Source organism: Carassius carassius, chromosome 9 (assembly GCF_963082965.1).
Source record: "Carassius carassius chromosome 9, fCarCar2.1, whole genome shotgun sequence".
In the NCBI taxonomy this organism is placed as follows: domain Eukaryota; kingdom Metazoa; phylum Chordata; class Actinopteri; order Cypriniformes; family Cyprinidae; genus Carassius; species Carassius carassius.
The window spans coordinates 28914941-28929170 of record NC_081763.1 but is presented as its reverse complement, the minus strand read 5'-3'; the positions used below and the strand labels follow the sequence as shown (position 1 = coordinate 28929170).

Genomic DNA, 14230 nt, shown 5'->3' with positions numbered 1-14230 from the left:
GACTCTTGACCAGGAATGAGGAAAATGGGTAACAGAAAAACCTGTTTTAAACACGCATAACACAGAAGCACGGAACTATTTTAACTCCTGAAAAAAAAAAAAAAAAAAAAAACTTGAGTTCATTTGATCTGTTGTGTGTGTGTCTGCTGTAATATGGCAGAAGCCAGAGTTTCTGAGGATGAGTTCATGTGTCCAATGTGTCTGGATCTCATAAAGGATCCGTGGGGATTCCCTGTGGACACAGTTACTGTAAGAGCTGTATCACAGGCTGCTGGGATCAGGAGGATGAGGACAGAGTCTACAGCTGCCCTCAGTGCAGACAGACCTTTAGTCCAAGACCTGCTTTAGCTAAGAACACAATGCTGGCTGAAGTAGTGTTACACTGTTACACGGAAGCTGGAGATATGCAGTGTGACATCTGTACACTGCAAGCTGACAAGTCTTGTCTGGTGTGTCAGGAATCTTACTGTGAAACTCACTTTGACCGTCACAAGCAGTTTCACTCTCATAAGCCACTCAAAGTGATTGATGCCGCTGGACAACTGAAGGACATGAACTTCTGTAAACATTATAAACAGCTGGGAATGACCTGTATCACTGACCAACAATGCATTTGTCTGCTGTGTAAGGAGGATGAACATAACAACCACAAAACTGTGTCAAGTGCAGCTCAGGGGACAGAGAAACAGGTATGAAATTACAGGGACTGTTCAGTCTGAAATTTTAATGAAAACCTGTATGATTTTCTTACTAGTGTGTAACTCAAAATAGATTTCTAAATCAAATCTAGTTATACATCAATAATAAAAACTCCATAAAACTAGGCACTGAAGAAAATTACGCTTACAATTTGGCTTGAAATTTCATAATCTCATTTCAGGAAACAATAAATCTGTTATATATAATGCTAAATCTTTATCTACTCCACCAATACTGGATTTATGTAACTTTTAAATCATGATTTTGTGATGGTAGTTTTATGTGGCATTTAGTGTGTCCCAATGTTATTATAGTTTGCCTTTTTATTTTATTTTAATATTGTTTTCAAATTTGCAATAAAATATAGTTTCATTTTTATTAGTTTAATTATTAATTTTGTTATTTTTAGTGTAGTTTTTATTTTGTGAACACATTTCTATTTCGTTTTTATATAGTTTCAGTTTTAGTTTGAGTAATTGAAGTTTAACAAAAAAAGACTTAATTTAACCTTGACACAAACGTCTATAGCGACACAAAATTATGAATTTTTAATTTTTTTTACCGTGTAATACTGTATTCACAACCACAGAGTGTTACAATAAAGTTACAGTAAAAAAATAATTGGTTTCAATCTTGCTTTTGTGTTAACGGAATTTTTTAGCATCTATCTGCCAATTACTTTCAATCTTGAACAGAAATGTACATAGGAGCTTGTAAAAGAAGAGCTTTAGGTTTTTAATAACTGTATGTAGGCCATATGATATATCCACAAATATAATATTATAACAAAGGTGTTTGCAATGTAAGACAAATGTTTGCTTTTAAGATGTTTGAGATATCTTGAATGCAGTGCTTCGTTTTTCAAGATATGTGAGACATTTTGCAGTTCGTGTGTGCAATTCTTGGATTTGTATGTAAAGTTTAGAAAAAAAGAGGCAAGGTTTTGAAAATTTATGTAAGCAGTTGAAAAAAAAACTTTAAAAGCACTAGACAATGATAAATGTGTGTGGTGATATTTAATTAGAAAATAAAAGTAATTTGTTATATTAGGTGTTTTATCTTATTTAACCATAATCACGATAGTGTAGGCTAACTGTTGTCTTGCTCACTTTCCCGCGAACGAAAACGCAAAAATCATTAATGAAATTGAATAATAATGTGTGTCCGATAGCCAAGACTAATTAGACTCAATACGATATACCCACTGAAGCACGGATGGTCCCGTGTTTATTGGTGTTCACGCTCAGCAGTCTGAAGTCTGTCAAAGATTCGATTAGCAGCATTGTGCATTAGCTATTCTTGGGATTGACATTTCACGAAACCGACCTTTTATTTTATTTCAATTTATGAAAATGTTTTTTTGATCTATTGTTTTCGTTTTAGTTTTTGTTTATGAAATTAACCTTGGTGTGTCCTCCAGAAACAGTTGAAGGAGACACAGATGAAGTTCCAGCAGAAAATCCAGCAGAGACAGAAAGATCTTCAGCAGCTCAGAGACACCGTGGCCTTTCATAAGGTGAGTCTGGAGACGTTTGAGAAGATTGCACTCTTCTCCAGTGCTGGAGCTCCTTCAGTCTCACTGAAGCTCAGTGTGTGATTCTGATGTGTGTCTAACAGCACTCCGCACAGACAGCAGTGGAGGACAGTGAGAGGATCTTTACTGAGCTCATCTGCTCCATAGAGAGAAGTCGCTCTGAGGTCAGACAGAAGATCAGAGATCAGGAGAAAGCTGTAGTGAGTCAAGCTGAAGAATTCATAAAGAGACTGGAGCAGGAGATTGATGAGCTGAGGAGGAGAGACGCTGAGCTAGAGCAGGTTTCACACAATTCCAACCATTTCCTGCAGGTAACAGAAATCTAGAACAACAGGATAAACCTGAGCAAGATTTCATGAGAGCCGAATGAGTATTGAACTGCAACATTGTCAGGAATTTGTTATCACGTGAAGTGTGGAGGTAATGAGTTTTGGTTTCTCTTTTCTGTAGAGTTTCCCGTCTCTTTTAACAGCTCCTGAATCTACTTACATGAATTACAATCGCTTCAGTTCTCTCGTCCCTTTTGATGTCGTGAGAGAATCTGTCCATCAGCTGAGAGACAAACTGGAGGATTTCTTCAAAGAAGAGATCAAGAAGATCTGTGACAGAGGTAAAGTCCTCATTCACTCCACCTACAAAATCCTACAAATATCCCGTTGTGTTTTGCACACACACACACACATATCTGTGTGTGTATATACATTGCTGGGCAAATTACATGTAATCCATTACTAGGATTAATAGGTAGTGTAATCTGTCTACTTTTTGGTTACTTTTGGATTACTTTGTTTATTACTTGTTAATTACATTGATTTAAATACAAAAATCTTGTATAGTGTTGGTATAAAAAATACATTTATTGTTATTAAAAGCATGAAGTGAATTAAACATTACATGTTTATGATTACCCAAAATTGGGGTTCGTAAAGGAGCTGTAATGGGTTTGTGAGTTTAATAAAAAGCTAATAATTAATGTCATCGTAAATAAATTATTTTAAAGTAACAGCAATCAAAATAAAACACACAAAAAATATTTTATGTTTTATTTGTTTACCTCCATTTGTTACTTAATTATTAAACTATTTTTTAAAGATTTTATGGGAGATTTTATCCCGTCAAATATGTTTAATAGGCCGCTGGAGTTTCATCTACTCTCAGAAATGAGTCATAGAGCATCATATTACAAATGTCTTAGGAATAGATGTATTTTATCTTGACATTTTTCTTCACAGTCCTATTAACCAACGTCAATTCCAAGACCAGGAATGACTTCCTACAATGTAAGTCACCGAGAAATCAAACAGAAAACTTTTTTTTATTTTTTATAACTGATCATGTAAATGGAGATTTGTGCAGGATATCTGGTCCGCTGTACGGAGACACTATAAAAGATTAATAATTGCTGATTCTGATGTGATGTGTCTCTCTGTCAGATTCCCATCAGTTCACTCTGGATCTAAACACAGTGAATGAAAACCTTGGTCTGTCTGAGAGGAACAGAGTGATTACTAACACTGGCACAGATCATCTGTATCCTGATCATCCAGACAGATTTGATTATTGGGATCAGGTGTTGTGTAGAGAGAGTGTGTGTGGACGCTGTTACTGGGAGATTGAGTGGAGTGGAGATGATGGTGTGTTCATATCAGTGTCATATAAGAGCATCAGCAGGAAAGGAGATGCTATTGAGCTATTGTTCGGACACAATGATCAGTCTTGGAGTTTGTTCTGCTCTCCCTCCAAATACTTATTCTGGCACAATAACAAACGCACTGATCTCACATTAGCGTCCACCAGCTCTAGAATAGGAGTGTATGTGGATCACAGTGCAGGAACTCTGTTCTTCTACGACGTCTCTGACACAATGAGCCTCATCCACCTGGTCCAGACCACATTCACTCAGCCGCTCTGTCCTGGGTTTTATGTTGAATATGGATCATCAGTGCAACTGTGTTGATGAATCAGAATAAATGCTAAAGGCCTCCTGTAGCAAATCTAGTCCTGTCTGGCGTGTCAGGAATCTTGCTGTCAAACTCACTTTGACTGTCACAAGAAGTTTCACACTCGTAAGGTGATGACACACTGGACGACTAAAGGATATGATCTGCCATACACACAATAAAGAGCTGGAAATGTACTGTGTCACTCACCAACATAACAGGTGTGCTGGTAAAATTATATATATATATTATCAGTGTACACTTCCTGATAAACCACTCAATTCAATTTAATTCAATTCAATTCAAATTTATTTGTATAGTGCCTTTTACAATATGCATCATTTCAAAGCAGCTTTAAAGAAAATGCATGCGTCTACATCACAATTTAGAGTGACACTTTCAGGAGTGAATGTGTCCAAGTAATGTTCATTTCACAAAGGAATAGTTCAAGATAAAAGAATCATAGAGTTTGCTGACATGAATTAATTTTAGGCAGAACCTGTGAACATAATGATTACAATGTAAAGAAATAGGTAATCTGAAGTCTTTCTGAGGCTGGATCCACACAAACCCTAACCTGTGCACCAATGCATTTTTAGATATAAATGTTTAACATGAAAACACACCACAAATGTCTAAAGGAAATTGCACACTACATAAAACAGATGTGATCTTTTATCTTTCAAGGGATGAAGGGGTCTTTAATTTCCACTCACAGAACATCATCATGACTAAATTGTACAGTATGAATCATTCACAATAAGACCAGTAATATGCGATAAGAAAAGAAATATAGGACAAATGAGGATTTTCCACCAATTGTAGGCTCTCATGGAGACTGGAGCCGCAGTGTTATGGTCAGCAGGGACTCAAACCAGGGACCTTGATGTGTGAGTTGATGGTTCTACCTATAATTATGCACAATGCTTATAGTTTGACAGTTCTATACCAGCTCTCTGCAGGCGGTTCAGTTGCTCTCTCAATTCATTCCTCTTACGTTCAACACCAGAATCTTCTCGGAGTAGCATTTCTGGATCATTCTCTCTAGTCATGACAAGCATTTCACACTGAAGCTGAGAGATGTACTTGTTCAGCGTGTGATACAGGACGATCAGTGGAATTTGATTAGCCAGACGGTCAGTGGTAATCTACGAAAAAATACAAATTACATTCAAAAGGCAATATTTTTCACAAGACAAATGGCCAACACAAGACAAATTGCAACAGAAATGGCCTTGTGCATGTAAAATATGAACTAAGATTTATTCTTTTAAGTGGATGTGTTTATTTTAAGGGTTTTTTATTTTTATTTTTTATCCACATTAATGTGAGGGATCAATTAAATGTTAACACTATGGCAACCTGCAGTTTAGAAATTGAGCAGTTTGCAGATAAATTATTGTTTGGAGTATTTGAATGAAATTTGAAATCTTTATTATTGCAATTCTGTAAGGTGCCGCAAATGGCACAGAGACTGCACACTTCACTCTTTAATGAATAAAGATTATTATAAGGCATACAAACCGTTAAATAGGAGATGAGATGGTATGCCAAGTCACGTACATCTGCATTGACAAATGGAGCCAGAAGCCCTTGACCTGATTTTGATTTTATTTTTACATTGTATAGCTGGTTACAGTAGAGATCATCTTGGGAGTAAACAATCTTCTCCATTTTAAACTGTGAACGTATTTTCTTCTCAGCTTTCTGAAACTGCTTATCAAGTAAATAAACAGTTTGCTCTTTTGCAGCACTCTCCAGGTGAGGTAGGGTATTAAAATGAATGTTAATGATATGGTCCACAGAGGAGTGCACAATATCTGTAAATAATAATAAAACAAAATACAAGAAAACAGGAGTCAATCAGAGGAGGTAAAACATCATCCTATACGCATAATTGCCACTAACTTTATGCATCCATGTAATTATTTCAACCGTTTTGAAATAAAGTTATTTTTCTTGTTCATTAGTAAAATATAAAAAAAACATTCAAGAAAACCATCTTGAAACACGACCCTTCACCTGTGACATCTTTGAGCAGCTTTAAAGCAGGTTCCTCCATCTCCTTGATGTATTCCTTGATAATGCTCATAAACGTTCTATAGTTTAAAAATCCAGGAAGCTCCAATCCTCTGTGAGTCCTCACATACTCTTCTGCCTCAACTCTGAGGACGTCCTCCGCTTGAGAGAAAAGACAGGCAAAATCAGGAAGAATACAACCACTGGCTTATGAACCACTGCAACATGGGGGTTAAATGCAAACTGCATATATGCTTTAAAGAGAAAGAACAAAATTCACAGAAAGTAATAAAAAAAAATTACAAAATAAAAAAGGCTGAATTGCACAAAACAAGCATCAATAATAGTATTTCTTCCCAGATAGAAACGCTTGTATCTGTGAGTGCATTGTAAACTCACTCTTAATGGCTTTGACATTCAGGGCGGATTTCCATTTTTGAAATTTCACCCTGATTTTGGAGAAGACCCTTGTGTTTGGAATTTTTACATCTTCTTCTGCCTTCTTGACTCTTTCAAGGTCATCATTGAACTGGCTAATTTTCTGCAGAGCACAAAATCTCATAAAGTTATACATGTAAAAACCAAGCCAGATAAAAACATTGCTGGGGTGGAAAGTATACAACTTTTATGTTTAGCAAAATGTTGCTTCAGTGCAAACTGAAAGATAAGAAAGGGCCATTTATACAATGCATGTATCTTGTTTTCATGCTGTTTATGTACTGTACAATAGACTTTACTCTAGTGGTCAAAATACAAAAAGAAAAACTTTGTTGTTTAAAAACATCTGTACACAGTATATCTTCCAGCCTAGGGGGAAATCAGTAGGTATAGTAACAATTATTTGAAACAAATATAATGTAATTTAAATAGAAAACTCTGAAGTTGGGAAGCCCAGTGAGATTTAAAGTATTAATATATATATATATATTATTTTTTTATTTATATTAGAACTTTAGGACACTTTAGGATACATCAAATGTGCGACTTCATTTTACCGTAACCAGGAATTTGATCTTCTTATGTTCACCAGGAGGAACTCCATCACCCAGTGCTTTAAGATCCGCAGACGTCTTCAGTAATTTCATGTCAAGTTGGTTCTGCAAGTCTGGCAGTGTTTTCTAAAAGTCAAGAAATAAGATGTTCCCAATTCTGACTTTAGTTTACTCCAGACTTATTTTTTTTAAAGTCATAACCCTGTTGAAAACCAGCATATGCTGTTTAGGTTTGTCTGGAAGCATGGAAGCTGGTTTGAGTTGGTTTAAGATGGTCATGTGCCAGTCTTAAGCAACTAACTCCCGATCAGGACCAACTAAGGACCAGCTTAAACCAGCTAAAATCAGCTTTTTCTTTTTCAAGTTTTAATGTAACTTTGTATACGCACAACAATGTGTTCAAACAATTCGTTTGTGAGTCTTTCTGCAAGGCAGCGTATTGTAGCTTTTCCTTCAGGAAGAGAACTGTAAGGAAAGAAGTCATTTAAATAGTAAGAAGGAAGCTGAGGACAACTGGATAATTTTGCATACTTTTTATAATTATACAATTATAATTATTAACAAGAAAAGACATTAAAAAAATACAAAATGTCCTTAAGACCTGACAGATTGCACTATAAGGCGCCATTGATTGATCAAGATCAATGACCGGTGCATATATTAGATTATGTTTCATGAACATCCTGCCTACATGCTGTATTTCACCCTATCATTCTGAGAGAAATTCTTATAATCAGATTCACTTCTTGCCTGAAATGAGCATGATCTTTAAAAAAGCGTCTTTCTTTTTCCAGAGCCCTGGTCAGATCAAGTCTGTCATTGATGTCACTCTGGCTTCGGCATTTAACAATCATGTAGCCCTTCTTCAGTTCTATTACGTCATTATTCACTGTTTTGACCACCGTCTCCTCCATACCTTTGTCCACTAAGTCAGGTTTAGTCAGAACACCTGCAGATTATTTGAATATTTGTAGAATATCAGAATATTTGTCTCTTTCAAGAAAACATGAACAATACAACAATAATTCACTTGAGTAACCTATAAGAAATGTTACGAACCCAAAGTCCTTTCTCCAGTTGAATCTACTTTGGATGCCATCTGCAGTGCCTCAGTGGTGGCGATGTCAACATTTGCAGGCACCACAACCAAACTGATGGTCTCTTGCCTTTGAATGAACTTTTCAATAAGATCTTTTATCTGTTACGGAAGACCAAAATTACTGAATGCAATACTGCAAGGATCAATGGGGATAAAGTAGTAGCAATACAACATATTTAAATGCTGTGAACATTTCTATACACAAACTGCATTTTACTTGTTTGTCAATGTCTTTTGGTTGGTTGCCAGTCGGAACTCTAGCAATGCCTGGCAGGTCAATAAGAGTAAGATCAGGAACGTCACATGACTGGATTTCCAGTGTGATCATCTCATGACTGATCCCTTCTCCGTTTCCAGCCAATACTCCCTGAGCTACAAAACAATACAATGACATCATCCCACGGATTAAATGATCTAAAGTGTCACATCATGGCATTACTCAACTGTAAAATAATAGACTTTAATGTGAAATAATACCGACCATATAAGACAGCATTCTCTACTTCCTCTGGGTCGTTTAGTGTCTTTGTTAGATCCTTATATGACAGCAATCCATTCCAGTTTTTGTCTTTTGTAATTTTCTTCAGTTTCAGTACCAGAGGACAGCGTGTCACAATACCTGTGTTTAACATACCAGATGGTCAGCTGAACAACACCTTTATATTCAAACTAACAGGTAAGGAAAGAGAAAGCTATATTTCCACTCCGCAGTGTAATGTAATCACTGTGCTTATGTTACCTGTTCCCCTAGGCAGCGACACTCCAGACAGAGCTTCCAACACAGAACTCTTTCCTGAGCTCTGATCACCGATGACAGCAATAGCCGGCAGGTTCAGGTCCTTTTCAAGACCTAATGACCTGAGAGAGTCCACTAGGTCAATACATGGACGCACCTTCTCTTCATAGAGCTGGTTCAGAGAGCTACTTTCAGACATGTCTGAAGTCTATCTGCAAAATATTACCAAGAACCATTCTTTTATATAATATACAGTAGTAGCTATTTTATTTAAGCAGTAGATGTTGTGCTGTAGCAGGGGTGTCCAAACCTGTTAAGCTTCAACCCGAATTAAAGAGACCTGAACTATAGCTAATTAAGGTTTTCAGGATTTTCACACTAGGCCCAATCCCAAATGGCATCTAAACCGTTGCTGACTTCCTCTGAGTCCTCACTTTTGTAACATAATGCTGTTTTGACTGTCAGATAGAACCTTAGTGCGGTCTTAGCAGAAGTGTGCCACCCTATTTTGTTGGAGATTTAATAGACACACACATGCAGTCCGATTGACAACAAGTGCACATGATGTGTGCTATTTTGGATTGGGCCCTAGAAACTTCCAGGCAAGTATTTTTGGGACAGGTTGGAACTAAACTCAAGCTAAACTTCAGAAGGAGGATTGGACACACCTGTACTAAAGAGCAGGGGTCCTCAAATAGCAGACCCCGGTCCGGTTCCGGACCATGGCCAAGTTCCAACCAGAATGCAAGACATAACGACAATGGTAGCACTATTTTCACTGTTCATTCTTGGCTAGAGGAAAACACAATTACATTTACACACAATTACATACTTTGTCTGCTATCATTTGGATTTATGTTTGGTTGTGCCCATTCTCTCCTGTGGATTATTAAAAGAACTCTTTATTTATACTCATTTTATTTTATTTTTTATTTTATTTTTGTAACATAACTGTTTCCCATTAAGTAATTAAAAGTTGTACACACACTTGCAGTCTTCAAGCCCACTTGATGGCTAAATACAGGAAATATTTCATGCAAGTAGACAATTGGTAAAATGAAGAAAATAAAAAATAGATGAATAACTTGTCAACGTGTCATCCTACTCAGATTTCCCTCCCAGGGTTTTACAGTTTGTGCCTTTTAGGTACAAATAATGTATGTACCTTTGAGGGTACAAATAGCTCATCGCTGGAGTGGTACCCCCGAGGTACAGCAATGGTACCCTAGCCATAGGTACAGAGTTGTACCCTTTTATACTGTACCTTTTGAGAGACAATTTGGTACCTTAGCAATACATTTGTACCTTAATCCACTGGTACAAAAATGTACCCCATTAGATGGTACCAATTTGTTCTCGTTAGGGGTACCACCCTAGCGACAATGCCTTTGTACCTATAAAGTGACAAAAATGTCCTTGATAAAAAGAAAATAATGAGAGCAAAAGAAAGCAATGTTTTGTTTTCCCACAATCAATGATTTAAAATAAGTTAAACTGTTCAAATTAAAATACTGGAAAGAAAATAACGTTTGCAACCTTTAATAAACAAAGTTTTTCACATTTAAACAACTTTAATAGAGAATCACTTTATGAATGCATAACATAACATAACATAACATAACCCTTTATATTGACTAAAAGCTACTGTGAGTGTTCATTGTATGCTTAAATGATTATTTCACCCCAAAATGAAAATTTCCTAATAATTTACTCACCCAATGCCATCCAAGATATCCATGTCTTTCTTTCCTCAGTGGGAGAGAAATTATGTTTTTTGAGGAAAACATTTCTGGATTTTTCTTCTAACAATGAACTTCATTGGTTACCATCGTTTGTAAGTCCAAATCAATGCAGTTTCAAAAGTCTTTGAAGTGTTTAAACGGGCTGTACGTGATCACAGCTGAAGAAGAGGTTGTTATCTAGTGAAATGATTAATCACAAAATTATAGACTTTTTACCTTCAATAGTTCGGATTGAGCTGATCAACAAACGGACAGGGAACTACGTCATCACGCTGAAATGTCACGCCAGTGCTGGCAATACTATTTAAACTACTATTTATATTCATCAGAATGTTGTTCATATTCACTGAATACTATTACTATATGTGTGTATATATATATATATATATATATATATATATATGTGTGTGTGTGTGGGTGTGTATATATATATTTGAACTATCATCCTACGCACGGTCGCATTTTAAACTTCTGCCGGCACCGGCGTGACCTTTCATCGTGATGATGTAGTTCCCTGTCCGTTTGTTGATCAGCTCAATCCGAACTATTGAAGGTAAAAAGTATCAATTATAATTTTTTTTTTTTTAATTACCTATCATTTCGCTAGACAACAACCTCTTCTTCAGCTGTGATCACGTACAGCCCATTTAAACACTTCAAAGACTTTTGAAACGGCATTGATTTGGATTTAAAAATGATGGTAACCAATGAAGTCCATTGTTAGAAGAAAAATCCAGAAATGTTTTCCTCAAAAAACATAATTTCTCTCCCATTGAGGAAAGAAAGACATGGATATCTTGGATGGCATTGGGTGAGTAAATTATTAGGAAATTTTCATTTTGGGGTGAAATAATCATTTAAGCATACAATGAACACTCACAGTAGCTTTTAGTCAATATAAAGGGTTATGTTATGTTATGTTATGTTATGCATTCATAAAGTGATTCTCTATTAAAGTTGTTTAAATGTGAAAAACTTTGTTTATTAAAGGTTGCAAACGAGGATTGTGGTGTGTTGTCGTTATTTTCTTTCCAGTATTTTAATTTGAACAGTTTAACTTATTTTAAATCATTGATTGTGGGAAAACAAAACATTGCTTTCTTTTGCTCTCATTATTTTCTTTTTATCAAGGACATTTTTGTCACTTTATAGGTACAAAGGCATTGTCGCTGGGGTGGTACCCCTAACGAGAACAAATTGGTACCATCTAATGGGGTACATTTTTGTACCAGTGGATTAAGGTACAAATGTATTGCTAAGGTACCAAATTGTCTCTCAAAAGGTACAGTATAAAAGGGTACAACTCTGTACCTATGGCTAGGGTACCATTGCTGTACCTCGGGGGTACCACTCCAGCGATGAGCTATTTGTACCCTCAAAGGTACATACATTATTTGTACCTAAAAGGCACAAACTGTACTTCTTTGTACCCATTAATATGGTACAAGTTTGTTCCCCTTGGCGGTACTGCCCCAGCGACGAGCATTTGTACCTTTTTTTTGTCTTTTCTGTACCTTTATTTCTGAGAGTGTATGTATATATATATATATATATATATATATATATATATATATATATATATAATATTATACTGTAATTATTATTATTTACATTTCTTTATTTTTTTGTGTGTGCTTTTTTTCTTTCTTGCATTTTTAACTGGTATGGAAGCACTATATAATATCCTGCCAATGGGATCGTACCCAGGGTATAAGCACAAAAGGCATTGCATCTGTAGATATGCATTCAAATTCATCCTAAAGTGTAGTTATTTTAACTTTATACACTTTATAATGTTTATTGTATTATTCATTCACTCGTTGTGGTGGGATAGATTGACAGATATAGCTATAATTTAGTACTACAGTTGGAAAATCTGAGAAGTTAGGATAAATCAACAGAACAGGCCACATGAGGGAAGTGAGAAACCTATCGTGACTGAACAAGCAGAAAGAGAACATCTCTGTCTCCTCTCTGTTCCAGATTCGCTTTGACATATAATAAAATGGGAAATGTAAAAGGTTGTGAAGGTTGCCCACTGTCCTCCTCTACTGAATGAGATTGGTTTCACGTCTCCATCTACCTGATTAAAAATGCTATTACAAAACGAAAGGTACATTTAAAACATGTTCCTTATTCAGCCAGTAGGGGTAAAAAGATAGGCTGTGAAATACTTCATGTACAGTTCTGAATGAGACTGCTTTCATGCTTTTATCTCCCTAATGAAAACAAACTACTTAAAAAAGAGATTTAATTTTTTTTACATAAAATTCCCATTTCCAGTAGCAGGAGTAAAAAGACAGGTTGTGATATATATATATATATAGGCTATATATATATATATATATATATATATATATATATATAGAGATATAGATATAGATATAGATATAGATATAAACACGGGTTTTCATGTCAGTGCATAACAACACCAAAACAAACAAAAAAAGAAGTTAACTTTTCCCTTTGCCACGAGCATGCCTTACTGTTTTTGCGGACTTTTTTGTTTGTTTGTTTGTTTGTTTGCTTGTTTTTTTTTTGTTTTTTTTTTGTTTTGCAGTAGCCTACTGTTTTGAATATTTTTGGTAAGTCTTTTTGAAGTTATTGTCGTTTATCTGGGTGAGAAATAGAGAAAACGAAACTAAATTCGCTGCTTTATTCCTTACGAAAAGTACGCTATCCATATATGGTTTTACCACAAATAAAACCAAAAAACATGGTTAGTAAAACCATGTTCAATTTTCGTAAGGGTTAATTCTCCCTCCCCCCGTGCTCTTAAAAAAAGTAAAAAAAAGAAACCCTTTCGTGGTTGAATGAGCGGAAAGAGGAAATCTCCACTCTGTTACAGATTTACTTCGTAACCCACAAAAATAGTTAAAGTTTCTGAATCAATTATTTGTCTTATCACAAAAGGTGGAACTGACATACCATAGTATATCCTACAAAACATGCCTTTTTTCAAGTTTTCCCATGAAAGCTTACAGTGAGAGGACTGAATAAAGTTGAAGAGAAGGAAGCAGGTACTCACTCAGTTTACTAACGGCTCCTTTGTGAGATGCTCTGAGAGGCGCTGGCTTTATAATGCCTAGGTTTCTCTTTTATTTTCTTTTAAAACGGAATTAGGGGAAATTCCATTAAGCACAATAAAAATTCATTTTTAGTAAAAGTATGTGGTTATCATGCTTTCATTTCATGTATTCGTGCATGGGCCTGTTAACTCAATTATCAGTTTGTTAATAGCTATAAACTTTTGCAGATCTCATGTTATTGTAAGTTTAACATTTAGTCACAGTTAGTTTCAATTTAAAATATCAAGGAAATGTTGTAGCTAATTTGTACAAATCAGGACATGCATGGGACCCAATTTCAGCTAGGGAGTTTTCTGAATTGCCTAAACACTAAACCCCAATCTCTGAACCAAATTCTCACTATAGCTTAAACCAATTTGTTGAATAAAGCACTCTTTCTG

General features: G+C 35.6%; 1 protein-coding gene and 1 pseudogene across 1 annotated transcript; one reads left to right on the top strand and one right to left on the bottom strand.

Moving 5' to 3' along the window:
* Window positions 1-153: 153 nt before the first annotated feature.
* LOC132148665 (tripartite motif-containing protein 16-like protein) lies at window positions 154-4221 on the top strand (annotated as a pseudogene).
* Window positions 4222-4476: 255 nt separating this feature from the next.
* On the bottom strand, window positions 4477-13855 carry LOC132149512 (interferon-induced GTP-binding protein MxE-like). Its single transcript, XM_059558827.1, has 12 exons — window positions 13790-13855; window positions 9023-9231; window positions 8765-8902; window positions 8501-8655; window positions 8244-8382; window positions 7934-8133; window positions 7574-7651; window positions 7188-7310; window positions 6592-6733; window positions 6196-6354; window positions 5698-5993; window positions 4477-5321 (listed from the first exon to the last, which is right to left on the bottom strand). The coding sequence occupies exons 2-12, from the start codon at window positions 9216-9218 to the stop codon at window positions 5088-5090; spliced, it is 1860 nt and encodes a 619-aa protein (XP_059414810.1). The 5' UTR covers window positions 9219-9231; window positions 13790-13855; the 3' UTR covers window positions 4477-5087.
* Window positions 13856-14230: the final 375 nt, after the last annotated feature.

What these genes read in the sequence shown, in the direction of transcription:
- LOC132149512 (XM_059558827.1), bottom strand. Translation starts at nt 9,218, where the DNA reads ATGTCTGAAAGTAGCTCTCTGAACCAGCTCTATGAAGAGAAGGTGCGT. An exon ending in GTCGCTGCCTAGGGGAACAG is followed by an intron (nt 8,903 to 9,022) that starts GTAACATAAGCA and finishes TGTTAAACACAG; the next exon opens with GTATTGTGACACGCTGTCCT. An exon ending in GAATGTCAAAGCCATTAAGA is followed by an intron (nt 6,355 to 6,591) that starts GTGAGTTTACAA and finishes TTTTCTCTCAAG; the next exon opens with CGGAGGACGTCCTCAGAGTT.